The sequence below is a fragment of the Porites lutea genome, chromosome 5 (genome assembly GCF_958299795.1).
Source record: "Porites lutea chromosome 5, jaPorLute2.1, whole genome shotgun sequence".
NCBI classification, from domain to species: domain Eukaryota; kingdom Metazoa; phylum Cnidaria; class Anthozoa; order Scleractinia; family Poritidae; genus Porites; species Porites lutea.
This window is the reverse complement of record NC_133205.1, coordinates 26,785,755-26,799,821: the sequence shown is the minus strand read 5'-3', so window position 1 is coordinate 26,799,821 and position 14,067 is coordinate 26,785,755. Positions and strand designations below refer to the sequence as shown.

At 40.9% G+C, this 14,067-nt stretch overlaps 1 protein-coding gene across 1 annotated transcript in view; it reads left to right on the top strand.

Moving 5' to 3' along the window:
* Window positions 1-13,776, top strand: part of LOC140938162 (DNA (cytosine-5)-methyltransferase 1-like) — a 46,519-nt gene extending 32,743 nt beyond the window's left edge. Inside the window, exons 28-46 of the mRNA XM_073387684.1 lie at window positions 1-64; window positions 499-573; window positions 701-746; window positions 1,523-1,613; window positions 2,849-2,936; window positions 3,869-3,942; window positions 4,676-4,794; window positions 5,506-5,577; window positions 6,330-6,471; window positions 7,083-7,234; window positions 7,764-7,895; window positions 8,473-8,619; window positions 8,859-8,914; window positions 9,250-9,361; window positions 9,494-9,643; window positions 10,747-10,913; window positions 11,518-11,758; window positions 12,208-12,324; window positions 13,470-13,776. The exon at window positions 1-64 is cut by the window's left edge and continues 4 nt beyond it. Of these exons, the coding sequence (XP_073243785.1) occupies window positions 1-64; window positions 499-573; window positions 701-746; window positions 1,523-1,613; window positions 2,849-2,936; window positions 3,869-3,942; window positions 4,676-4,794; window positions 5,506-5,577; window positions 6,330-6,471; window positions 7,083-7,234; window positions 7,764-7,895; window positions 8,473-8,619; window positions 8,859-8,914; window positions 9,250-9,361; window positions 9,494-9,643; window positions 10,747-10,913; window positions 11,518-11,758; window positions 12,208-12,324; window positions 13,470-13,556 (2,132 nt within the window). The 3' untranslated portion in view covers window positions 13,557-13,776. The remainder of the gene's footprint in view (window positions 65-498; window positions 574-700; window positions 747-1,522; window positions 1,614-2,848; window positions 2,937-3,868; window positions 3,943-4,675; window positions 4,795-5,505; window positions 5,578-6,329; window positions 6,472-7,082; window positions 7,235-7,763; window positions 7,896-8,472; window positions 8,620-8,858; window positions 8,915-9,249; window positions 9,362-9,493; window positions 9,644-10,746; window positions 10,914-11,517; window positions 11,759-12,207; window positions 12,325-13,469) is intronic.
* The last annotated feature ends 291 nt before the right edge of the window (window positions 13,777-14,067 follow it).

The following is a 14,067-nucleotide window of genomic DNA, read 5'->3' as shown; positions in this document are numbered from 1 at the left end:
AAGAACCTTGTGTTGGTGAACCATTAGAAACGGAAACCAAATCTTCCTCCAAGACATATTACAAGTATGTGAACCGTTTCTTTTCCACGATTCTAAAGACATGCAGCCAGTCAAAGGAACCAATCAAACTTTGAAGCAAATGTATCGGATGCCAGGGCGGGAAAACGCTCGTAAGCACGCCTGTGATTGGTCGAGAAATCGGCGCAACATTTTTACCCAATGGCATTACACTTAGTGGTGAAATACTCAAATAAATATTGAAAGGAATTTGACACTGAGCATTTGAATTCCAGCCGGTCACTATTGACACAGGCAGTTTAGTAAAATACTCGTAAGCAAAACGTGTTGGTTTCTGGCCTTGAGTCTCCATTTTGTACAAAGTGGTGAAATAAATAAACCCACCACAACTGAATCGTTGTAGTGAAAACCAAAGCAAACGTTTCTTAACTAAACGTTGGTGCTCCATGTCTTTTTAATCAATTTGCGTTCATCCAACAGGTCTTGTACAAAGAACAGAGTTCAGTATAAGCTGGGAGACTGTGTTTTTCTCAAACCAGACGCATTTTCTTTCAAGTAAGTAACTCTCCTTTCCTTTGCCATTATAAATGTGTTCATTGCTATATACACAGTGGTGTTTAAGTTTCACTATCTTTTTTTTCTTTTTGTGTGTTTATTTGTTTGTTTGTTTGTTCTTTTGCAGTATTAAACCGAAAGGGACAAAGAAAGGCTTTAAGAAAGATGAAACGGTTAAGATTTTCATTTGTTGTTTCGTTTTTTTTTTTTTTCATCTTCTAACTTAACCCAGTCAAAGCATGGCCCTATGAACGAAACTCCAAGTTATCACTTAATTTTGTATCCGCGTTGGCTTGCGAATTGTTCAGTGATTCACTTACATTTCACAGTTGAACGTAAGGTTGTTTTAGTTAATCGTTTCGCTGGGTGGTCAGCACCAACATAAAATGTCTCCTATTGCAACCTGCAAGCCTTATTTATATCTTTCTGCCCGTACTTTTCTTTCTCTCCATTATTAAATTTCAGCCGTGGCCATTACGTACCACCGTTATTCGTTCTGACTTTTATCAGACAAACAATTCTGAAATCAAACCACAAGCAAATTAATGGATCACAACTCTGGCCATGTACATGTAGCGGGCGCCGAGTGCGGGAAAAATCATTTCACGGTCGGTTAATATGTTTACTTGATTGACGGGGCGCGAAACTTTTCAGCCAATCATATCTTCAACCGATGCCACGTGAAAGGCACATAACAGTCACATAACATGTATTTTGGAAAAAATTCCGTGAAGTTTTTTTAAGATTAGGTGGGAAAGTTAGGGATTTGTTTTTCTTTTTAATCACATGTAAATCTGTGGCACATTTTGACAAACGACTGAAACGCTTTTCGACTCAACTAAGACAAATGTTTACTTTCTCTGGCAAAGACAGTTTCAATATTCGTTCTCTACGAGTTAAATGGCTGGGTTGACACATTTCTTATGGATCATAACTTTCACCACCGCAGGTGAACGAAGAAAAATACCCAGAATATTATAGAAAGCCAGTGGAATATGTCAAGGGCAGTAACTATGATGTTCCTGAACCATTCAAGATAGGTAACTTGTCACTGAACACTCTTACTGTGAAACTAACAAAACCGTGAACACCAGAAATATTTATGGAATGTTATTGTGTTGCTAGAAATCAGCCAATAACGCGCGAGATAACTAAACCGCGGACAGAAACGAAAATTAGTTTGTGGTTTTGAGTTTTGTTTGCGTATCCTGAACTTTATTGTGATTGGCCAGTGAAATTATTTAGGTGTTCACGGTTTTCTAACTTTGACGGTAAGGAAAAAAGAAATGAAATTAAAGATGGAAAGATTTGCTTTGAGTATCCTACGAATTGGGGACGAGCCCCCTCGTTACTAAGAGTTTTCAGTCCTAATAGCGACTTTGAGATCCAATGACGCGACAGCAGCGAGAACGTCGCCGGCTTAAAAAGTGAATTGGCATTCTTCGAACCTTTATCGCAATTATTCCTACCCACTTAGTTGTCAAATGTAGGCGAACCTTCCTGGAGGTGAATTCCAAGAGACCATATCCAAGTTCAGAAGGAGAAATAAAATTTCGTTGTTGCTTTTTAACGTTCTCAATAAAACGCGAAATTATGCATTTTCACGTCGCAGTCGTGCAACGACGGCAAAGAAATGTACAAAAAAACGTGATGCACGTGCAAACTTGTTGTCTTGCTTATTAACCTGTTGTTTTTGTAGACGTTTTTGTTGCCGTCGCGTCGTTGGATCTTTAAGGGCCTGTTTACATGGAGGTGGGGGACCCCAGGTAGGTGAGGTAACCCGCCTGTCCATACAATCTCTGATGTTAATTTGATCACGTTTACATGGAAGGTGGGGTGACCATATGAGACATTATATGGACAGACGGGTTACCCACCTACCAGGGGTCCCCTACCTCTATGTAAATAGGCCTTAAGTCTCTATTGTCACCCGGAAGACTGTGACGAGAGGGAACCAAGATGGTCCTACACCATTAGCGGGAGGAATGAGATGTTAAGACTTTCTATAGAGATATATTAGCCCTGAACAATCATGTCTAATTATTTATATAGAGTTTATGCAAGTCTTATATTTGCGACCAGTATAAAATTATTTATGTATAATCAAGTGCTCTTTATGATCCAGATTATTACGACCTCACATTTTTTATCATGATCTTGGACGTACCATAATTTCTTGAACATAACACTGGACAACAGGAAAGGTTCGACTGTGCTGGCAACTGTACGACATCCTGCCCATAAATGTCTTTTGCTGTTTTCTTTTTTTCTGTAGGTCGAATTCTTAACATTTTTACGAAGGCAAACTCTGGAAAATTAGCAGAGGATGTCGATATCAAGATGACTGTCAGCAAATTTTACAGGTAAACAAGTACCACACAAAAGATCAAAAGTTCCGGATCCTGTTGGAACTTGCACGCACTCGTGTCGCTTCCCTTCAGAATGTCATTATTAGGTAGCTTTAGCAAAGATGTTTTTGAGCGACTCACGTCAACCGGCAGTGACTCTTTTCCCTTTTAATAAATTCCTTGACGCTACCAATTTGTATTGCGAACTGTCTTTACTCTTATAGAGACGACTTGCCTGAAGATTTTGGCCCAATAATTCAAAAAGTCCGCTTCTGTTTGACGTGCGTTGCTCATGTCAGTCGGCAACTTTAGAGTTCCCCCAAACGCACGTATGACTGAGTCATGTGAAATCACGTAAACTACAGTCGCCCGTCAACTCTCCCAATGTTTACCGCCACAGTGCCGTTAACTTAGTTGACTTGTGGCAAGCCTTGGCAGTCTCAAATATATTTGCGGCGGCTTCTCATCAGTAGACATTAGGGCCATTTATACGAGGAAAAATAAGACGCGTCTTAAATAAGACGTGAATTGTACCATTTATACGAGCCTGTCTTATCTAAGAAGAGAACAGCTCGTATAAATGGTTCGCGTCTTATTTCTGTTCTTGACTCGTTTTCATGTGAATGTTGCCCGTAGCAACGTCAATCAAACGTGGCGCGCCAAAAATTACCGCATGCGTACTATGGGTTCGCGTCTTACGTAAGACGCGAAGGTCATTTATACGAAGTTTTTCTCGTCTTAGCTAAGACGCGTCTTATCTAAGAAGATGTGTTAAGGGTTGTTCTAAAATAATACGCGTCTTAGCTAAGCCGAGTCTTATTTTAGACGAAATGTGCCGTTTATACGGAAAGTTCGCGTCTTATTTAAGACGCGTCCTATGTAAGACGCGTCTTATTTTTCCTCGTATAAATGGCCCTATTGACTTACAGCGAACTTATTCTCCTTAGACCAGAGAATACGCACCGGGGTTGTACGTTTGCTTACCAGGCAGATCTGAATTTGTTGTATTGGAGCAAAGAGGGTAAGTTTAAATAGAAGATTTCTTTGTAAATCAAAGCGAAATATTGCTAGCCTTCGAGCAAGCTCTCCATTTGGGGGAGTCTCGAGAAGTCAAACGAGAGCCGTATGCGAAAGGAGACACAGAGCTTGCTCGCAGGCTAATACTATTGCATGAAGCTGCTCTTGTAATTCCCCGAAACGTACATGTTTAATAACTACCCGCCTACCCTTCCCCTAATACAACGTTAACACTAACTTCTGACTGAGGGCAAAATTGTGGGTTATGGGAGGGGTAGGTGGGTAGCTTTCCCAACTCTTTTATTGATCCTTTTAAAATCCAAACAAGGCAAGTAAGTGGTTGCGTCTTTCTTATGCAGTTTCACCTGAACTCCTGTGCAAGGTTTTTCGTGTTTTTAAGTTCTAATGCTTTTTTCTCCCCTAATACAGAGGCAATGACTTGCATTGTAAACTTAATTATTCGTTAAGCGAGTTTGGGGAAGCATTATTTGTTCTCAAACTATTTTTATATTAAATTTATCTGACATACGCTCCAACTCTTCAGAGGTACTAGATTGGAGGGTTGAACCGGAATCGGGAACTGCGTAAGAAAAACTCTTGGCACCCAGGGTACTTTGGAGACTTCAGTGATAAAAACGGTCACCTCTACCCTCCAGTTATTGGCAGCAAGGGCTAGCTAATCAGAATAAATGGCCGGACAAAGTTTGATTCTATTAATTGCGATTCATTTTTCTCAGAGGCCACGGTTTCCTTTGACTCAGTCGTGGGCGCGTGCCTGGTTACCTGCGGAGAAGATCTCAACTGTTCTGTCGAAGAATACACTGCCAGAGGGGTCAACAACTTTTACTTCTTAGAGGTGATTAAATTCCTTTGGCGTATGTCTTCTTGAAAATCTGCTTGTCTTGGATTCCAGCTCTGAACACTTGTGTTTCTCCGCCACGAAAAGCAGGGTTCACAAAATGACAAGAAGCCAATTACCAAGAAATCTTTGATTCAAAGAGATAGTCTCTTGAAGGGCTGGTGATATCAATTTTTAAGTGTAAGCTAACAACTTGGTGGCTGGAATCAAGTCTTAAGAAGCGCCAAAAAACAAAATAGGATTAGAATAACATTTCTTTTTGTAAGGCTGTAGTAAAACAGGCAACAAAAAACCTGCCACTCGGTTTGCAGCAATCAAAATTGCTGCAAAACGAGTGGCGCGTTTTACCATCCACTTTCGAACCTGTCTTACAACAAATGAGTTTGGAAGGTGTTTTTTTTCGTGGGTGGTAAAACGCGCAACGTCGCCATGCAACTCGTTTAACAAAGTCGCAAAACAAGTTGCACGTTTTTTGTTGCCCGTTTTATCGTATCTAAGAAGCTGTTACTATACTCATGTTTAACTACGCCTAAATTTTCATGTAAAATCGAGAATGGCGACAGAAGAGGCCGAGTAAAGGCGATCTGATCCAACAAACCTCATTCCCAGGGTTCTCTCCTACCCTTCCCTACGGAGCGAGTAAGAGAGAACCCTGTTAACGAGGTTGGATCTGACGGACAAAAATGGTATTGTTGTGTTTTTGTTCAGGCGTATAACAGTGAAACAAAGGAGTTCGAGGAGGCTCCAGTGGAAGCACGCAATGCTGCGATGAAAGGAAAGGTTGGAAAGTTAATCATTGCACAAAAGGGACACTTAATTATTAGCATAGAAATCTTACATTCAAGTAGTAAAAGCCGCACGACAAAAGTAATAGAATTAAGCCTTGGTAAAGTGCCAGACTTTAGTTCTGGCCTAAGAAGTTCCTAATATTAACTGAGTTAACCCTAAAATGTTCACTGAATGACAGAACGAAACGAGTAAAAGATCGAAAAACGTGTTCAATTCAAGTCATGTGATCCTAATCTCAAGTGACCCGTTTTAGTTCATGTGGGGGATTCCGCACAACAAGAATGAATTGCGCAATAAGCAGGTAAAAAAGATGTACAGGCCCCAGTTGTTCAAACGTTGGATAGCGCTGTCCATCGGATAAATCACTATCCAGTGGATTAGTATTAGGAAAACAGATTGCACTATCCACCCGTAGCGATTTATCCACCTTTTGAACAACTGGGGCCTACAATTGTAGTCACCACTTTCAGTCGAATGGTTACACTGAAGGAATCTTCTTCACCGGCTCTAAGAATAGAACAACTATCGGCAACTTCACAAAAATTCAAAGTTCCAGGAAAAAATTACTCTCCAGTACTTTTATTTTTATTGTTTGTGACATTCAAGAAATTCTGAATTTTCTTTTGTATGAATCAATTTGATGGTTTCCACCGCAGAATTTCAATCAGTCAATCACGAGAAAGAGTGTTCTATCTGATCTCCAAGCACTGAGTTTTCTCAGGCGACTTATTTTTCTTATGTAGGGTAAAGGAAAAGGAAAGGGTAAAGGAAAAGGCAAAGCATCTTGTGAAACTGAAGATCACAGTTCCAAAGAAGACGAGAGCCGTAAAGCTAGTGAAACAGTCACTAAGCTTCGATGTCTGGATGTTTTTGCAGGATGTGGTGGTATGTTTTGTCGTTGCTGTTGTATTTTAATTAGACAGTTAATGTTACTTGAATCAAAAAGGATATAGAAAGCTACTTTGCCCCTTTAAACTCGAGGCTGTACAATTTTTCGTGACAAAAACCGTGCCGTAAGTCACTTTCCGCTTGAAGCCCTTCCAGCCGTTCTAAAGTGAACCGCAAACGCGACGGCAAGACCGTGGTCACGTTTTTAAGGTCTCCCAAAACATTCCCATAGTGCATTTCGGGATTATACCGACCCAGTCTCTGCCTCGGTCGCTACCTTACAACCTTAAAATGGTCAATGCAAGTATAATGGACGGTCCTAGAGGTATACAATTAACCTCTTAAATCCTAAGATCAAAACTTGAATTCTCATTTGTTGCTCCTATTTATTTCCAACAGAAGTAGTGGGGAGAAGTTGATAAAACATCAAGCAAATTCATCTTGGGCGATCATGTCCGTAATTCTCAAGACCACTCCGTTTTACAAAGCATTGGTATTGCAAGGAGAAATTTGGTGCTGATCACTCTTAGGGCTTAAAGGGTTAAGAGCTAAGTCACTGTAATATTGAATCATTGAAGGAAGTAACTAAGAATTGTATTCTTTCAAAGGTCTTTCGGAGGGTCTTCATCAGGCTGGTATAGCTGAGTCTCTTTGGGCTATCGAGAAGGAGGAGCCTGCTGCGCATGCCTTTAGTCTTAACAATCCCGGATGCACGGTGTTTACGGATGACTGTAACTTGTTGCTAAAGCTCGCCATGGATGTAAGCTTCACTATGTGATAATCTTTCTCAAGTGGTTAACTTTCTTACAAGCTAGTTGGTCTAATACTTCTGTGCTAAGTAAAGTTTCTTTAGGTGTTTTAAATGTTTTGTTCAGAATAGTCCGAAGTTATGTGCGAATCCAAATCGGTCGGAAAAATAGCGAAAGACGAAGTTTCCAAAAATTGAAGAGTTTCTCATCAACGACAGGAGTGCGACTAGGAAGGACTAGCGAATTATTTCTTGCGGAAAGTGTGAGGCTCCCACTTTTCGACGACCAACGGCATGACGACATGGAGAAAAAAAATAACTACTTTGGCGTCTGTTACTCATTAGATTACCTTTGTGTAATTATGTTTGGGTCGAGAAAAGACGTTCATACAATCAGAATCATCTCTCGGGCAACCTTAAGGTGGCTCTTCAGCTCATCGCTTGTTTAAACAGTGGACTGTAAAAAAAGCTAGTATTGGTTAAGGGATGCGGTAAGTGTTTCTATAAAGAAGCAGCACGTTTTTTTTTTTCCTATCCTCAGGGAGAAAAGAAGAACTCCAGAGGTCAAACATTGCCGCAAAAGGGAGATGTGCAACTCTTATGCGGTGGCCCTCCTTGTCAAGGTTTCAGTGGAATGAATCGCTTCAGTTCAAGAGATTACTCACAATTCAAGGTACAGTGTTGGTATAATGCGTGTTATCATGCTTTGGCGGGAAAATCGCCGCGTCCGCCGCCTTTGGCGCTTCGTTTTCCAATTTGGTCGCGAAAAAGGCGAGCACTAAAACACAAGAGACTGGTTACGAAGTGCAAGGGACCACATAAAGGAGAAAGAAGGGAGTTGAGATGCCCGCCTTCCTTTGGACAACCGCTTTCCTTTTTCTTTTGTCCTCCAGGTTTCAGGGCGATGTAACCAATGAGCCGCCCAAAACTGCAAATAGAGCGTGAATGACAACCCCTTTACGTTCAACCAGCTTTACACCATCACAACAATTACATTTAACATTTGCATTAAACTCCTCGCAAACAAGGACACGCATTTTCTTCCTGCACAACATCGCTCTATTCCTTCGGTGCTGTTGTTTCCACCCAGTGTAGGTTACTTGGGGTCCGTTCATTCATTTGTTCAAGGTCATTTAGTCTAAGGCGATTTCTGTAGGTTTAAAGGGGAAAAAAAGTACTCAAGCATCTTGGCAAAATCACGGGTGGTGCCGTTTTGCTTTAAACTGTGATTATATTGTTTTCTTTTTCAGAATTCCCTGGTTGCATCATACCTTAGTTACTGCGATTTTTATAGACCAAGATTTTTCATCCTCGAGAATGTTCGTAACTTTGTATCATTTAAGCGGAACATGGTTCTGAAGTTAACGTTACGCTGCCTTATCAAGATGGGTTACCAGGTGAGTCGGTTTGCTGCGAAGGTCACTCAAGCGCGACACGCAATAGGGTCTCGTGTGCGAGCAACGAGCTAACCGAGGCGCCAGAGAATTATCTCGCGCATCAGACCCCTCGTTGGTTGTGCTTCAGAGAGAGAGCTTATTTCGAGCTATCTTCTCGTCCTCGTGAAAGCTTTTTTTATTTACTTGCGTCAATGATCTTTCACTTTGCTTAATTTGTATGTTCACTGCCTCTATTACAGTGTACGTTTGGAGTACTTCAGGCTGGTTGCTATGGTGTTCCTCAGACCAGGCGAAGGTATTAAGACAACCACAGTTGTTAATGTTTTTGATATTATGCACAGTGTTCTCAACGCCCTGTACAGACCTGTACAGGGTGGATGCTCGTCCTTTCTACATTTTAACATATCTTCATATGCCCAAATTTTTTCACGACAATATACATGTAATATGCAAGACACCATTTTTTTGTTCTAAAAACGTAAGTGATTAAAAGCATCATCAGCATTTTTGAGTAATCAGTTTTCAGTATATACTAAGAATAGAATGTTCTGAGCCTGTTTATGGTTAGTTCACACCTCCTCATGGCGGTCGTCATCAAAATTTCTAATCTGAGCTTTGTTTGATTTTCAGAGCCATAATAATGGCGGCTGCGCCTGGTGAGGTATTACCGCTGTACCCTGAGCCTACCCACTGTTTCTCTCCTCGGGCAATTCAGCTTACTGTTATGGTGGACGACAGGAAGGTATAAGTTTACAGCTTAATCATAAATACAGCTTTCCTCACTATTCGTTACTTAAACCACACACAAGCGACTGCTCCGTGATCGTTAAGCTGAGTAAAATGGCGTTAAATTTGTTTGTTTGTTTTTTTTCAGTTCGAGTCGAACATCACTCGGCTATCTTCGGCTCCTTACCGAACCATCACCGTGCGCGACTCCATGTCGGACCTGCCAGAGATCAGGAATGGTGCTTCAAACGGCGAAATATCGTACAGCGGTGACGCCATCTCGCATTTCCAGAGGCAGGTTAGTGTTTTCGGTTCTCCACAACATTTTAGATTCGTCATTTTTGTCATTATAGGGATTTTTAGCAACGACGTCGATGACGGCAAGGAGAATGTCATAAAAGCAATATTAAGTTAAGCAAAACCACAACTTTGCACGTGCAGCACGCTTTTTTGTACATTTCTTTGCCGTCCTTGCGCGGCTACGAAGTGAAACTGCCAATTTTTCTTCTTTAGAGGACCTGAACACAAGTCAACGGCTTTTCTAATTCTTTTTTCAACTTACATACAGCCCTTTAGAATTCAAATTCAGAAAAATTTACCAACATTTGACAAATAGAACGACATGGAATAAGAGCGATAAATTTTGGAACAGCGTGAATTCACTTTTTAAGACACGTTTTTGCCACTGCCGTCGTTAAGCTGCCTATTATATTAGCATTTGGTGGTAAGTGTTCTCTGCCGATCTGGCAATGAATTTAGTTTCGCAGGATTTGAAGTTTGTGCAGGCAACTTCGAGATCTTCGCCCGAAATTTTTTAATGCCCATCCCTTGCTGGACTGCGAAAAGAATTTATTCCACAACACCCTCACTTGTATTATTTGGAGGTTGGAGTGGTAAAGCGCTCTTTGTGAAGGTGAAAACCTTCTCTATCCTTTTTTAAAATGCACCACAAAATTTCATCGCGAGGGTATGGCGCGTAGGCCCCTAGAATAGAGTGCAGTGTGAGTTCGATTGCAGCGTCTCTCACGTCCCCATGCCTGAGGTGACTGCCGGTGAGCTTGTGTGTTTGGCTCACTCAGAAAAGTAAGGAAACAAAAGTAAAAGAGGACGAGTAAGGGAAGTCGACGTCCTTTCTTCTAAGATTGGAGAACTTAAGCAAAGGTGTTTTTCGGTGACGCATGTCAACCGGAAGTAAGGCCTTTTGCCTTTTTCTATGCCTCGGCGCTACCGAATTTATATTGCTAAGTATCTTTACTCTTATAGAGAGGATTTGCCCGATAATTTGAGCAAAACCACTGCCTTAACAGACAGTGAGATAAAACTAACACGCAGTGCTAAGACTTTGACCTAGAATTTGGTGAATACTGGGCCACTATAAGTTTTTTTGTTGTTGTTCACTAGATCCGCGGTCACCAGTACCAACCAGTCCTTAAAGATCACATCTGCAAGGAAATGAATCCCCTTGTTGCAGTACGCATGCGTTATATTCCGTTGACGCCCGGCTCAGACTGGAGAGACTTGCCAAATATTGAAGTTCGTCTTGCTGACGGTACTTACACCAAGAAACTGTAAGTTCGCTTTATTTTTACTTACTTGTATGTTGTCCTTGTTCTCCTGTGATTTTCTGCTTGACACTGGGATCAGTTCTGTTGAGAATAAGGCAATTTGATGTAGATAGCCTCCCACAGAGTTCATACAAAGTCTTGAATTCTTGAAAAAAGTCTTGAAATTTGCATAGCAATTTTCCATACCTGGAAAAGTCTGGAAAATAGAGAGAAAGTCTGAAACAAAAGCTGCAGGAAGTGCTTAGTAAGTGAAGCTTTTTTTCCCGTTTAATCACACAATGAGAATCTCCAGAACTCTCGTATGACCGCATTGCCCCGTGGTTACTGTACCTTTGTAGTAAATCATGAGAAAAGACTGGTTCCTTCGTTTTTCAAGGTCTCTGTTGATCACCCATTTGATAACCTTGAGTCTGTAAAAAGAATTTTTTGTTTTGGAAAAAAGTCTGGAAAAAGTCTTGAAATTTGGCTCCAAAAATTTGTACGAACCCTGCAGTCCGAGATGACCTTGTCGTCAGCAGTTTTCACTTGTGACTTTTGTTCAGTCTTGAAGGTGAGTTTTCATTTTAGTTTTTCTAACTTTAAAGGAATACTTCGCGTTTTCTTGCAGAGCGTACACGCACCACGACAAGAAAAATGGCCGCTCACCTAACGGTGTCTTACGCGGTGTATGCTCATGCGCCGAAGGCAGGGCCTGTGACCCCGCTGACCGGCAGTTTAACACCCTCGTTCCATGGTGTCTTCCTCATACGGGAAACCGACATAATAACTGGGCAGGACTGTATGGACGACTGGAATGGGACGGTTACTTTAGCACTACTATCACAAATCCTGAGCCCATGGGTAAACAGGTCAGCGACCTTTCATCATTTTGATACGTAAGGCCACTTTGAGAAATGCTGAAGTTATCTTTTAAGCAAAGATATAGGCGATGCATTTGAAAACTTTTTTGACATGCGCTGTTCATATAAGTCAGCACCTTTGAGGTATATAAGTGCTTGAAGATATCATCCACAGACACAAAGTTAGTATCACGCAAGATATGCGATCAACAGTCGCCCTATGAATATCAATTCTTGATCTTAGACGTAAAACCTGGTAGTGTGGTCTACCGTTCTTGACCGGGGGCAGGGGAAGGGAGTACACCGGTCATTGGAGACCGAATATCCCATTGTATTCTCACCCGCCTTTGTGCAACTGGAAAAAGGACTGAATCAATCAATCAGTAACGGTATCTTTACAGTTTCCCGTGGCAGAATCAAACATCACTGGGTTTTTTTTTTACCTTTGCTTTGCGCAGGGACGAGTTCTTCATCCCGAACAGCACAGAGTTGTCAGTGTGAGAGAATGCGCTAGGTCCCAGGGATTTCCAGACACCTACCGTTTCTATGGCAACATTCTGGATAAACATCGACAGGTGAGCTGTCAACGCTGACTGATCATTATCCAGTTGGGATTGCAAAACAACTTATGTTCAATTTATTTGATGCCTCTTTGTGTTATATCAGACTTGATACATGCTCTCATGCATGCTCTCATCGTCCTTAATTCTCTCTCTCCTCCTCTGAGGCTCCCACTCGGTATTCCAATAATTATACTACTACATGAGAAATTTCTGCAATTTGATTGGCTTAGAGCGGTGGTATTTCAGCTTAATTTGAAATACCTACATGTGAAAATTACAACCTTTTGTGGGTAGTAGTATAAACAAATAATAGCATGATTTGTACGTGACATTTGGCATAAATACCACTTGTGATATTTCAAAATTGTCTCAAATTTCACTCGCCTAACGGCTCGTGAAATTACGTATAACAATTTCGAAATATCACTCGTGGTATTTATGCCAAATATCACTACAAATCATGCTATTACCTATACAAATAGCACGCTCTCCCCAGCCCCCCCCCCCCCTTACCCCCCTACGATACAAAGATGTCTCTGCGGAGGAGAGACTGAGCTCAATTACCGACCCTTCTCTGGTGTAATACAATAAATCTTCATGTTTACGAAACTAAAGTTAATTGAACAGAAAAATTAAAGTCTAGCGTTGAACAGAGGCTAGATAAATAGCTAGTATTGTTGTTTCTTTTTCACGCAAAAATCCGATAATCCTGTAGCTATTTTTTTTAATTTTATTCAGTTTACATTGGAAAAATTTTCACCTCGCTGAAAGAAATTGTTCACGTTTTTCGACTAATTTGATTCAATTCAATTTTTATTTACACTCTTATAAAATATTTACATTATATATAGTAAGGTAGGAATACACTAATAAAGGAGAAGAAGAAGGAAAAAAGAAAATTAATGGCTTGGATAGAAGTGTACGGTGGTCAGAGGAGCTTAGCTTTCGAGCTAACCACCGCTATATTATGAGTGGAAATACATAATAAATGTGCGCTTGGTACCGTGGCAACTATGGATGATTATGAGGTGTTTAATTATAAAACACCAAAAGACAAAATTTAGTTTGGCAAAGAGCGAAATTGGTAGTGTTAAGACATCCTTGGATAACACAAGCAAGCTGATTCTATTTGAACTCTCAACGTTTCCATTTTTCAGGTCGGAAACGCAGTTCCGCCTCCTTTGGCAGCTGCAATTGGTCGTGAAATCAAGAAGTCATTGGTGGCTGGATCCAAGTCTTCTTAGTGATGTACTCAATGCGCGCTGGACGTGTGCTTTTCAGGCACTCTCGTGACAAGCCAATCAAAGAACTCTCCAAGTACTTTTGTTATTTCAAAGATCTTTTTCTTATTTTGCTCCCCTTCGGGCTAGTACAAAAACAGCGACAGCGTCTTCATCGGAGACGAAAATTTTCATAGTGTATTTATTTTCATTCCTTAATAAATGACCAAATGGTCTATTATTCCTGTGATAATTAAAGCACTTTACTTAACTTGGTATCAAATGGTTTTGTCGTGCTACATTAACACTAACTGCTGTTAACATTTAATATGATTCCCTTGATTTACGCAAACCAGAAACCCACCTTATGGGTTTCTGCGCAAACCTAGACTTATACTCCTTATATTCTTTGCACGTTCCTGATCCAAACTGAAATACTTATCGAAGGAAAACCACTGCAATTATCCCCTCTCCCCCCCCCCCCCCCCCCACACACACACACACACACATACACCCCACTTTAACCGCATATGTT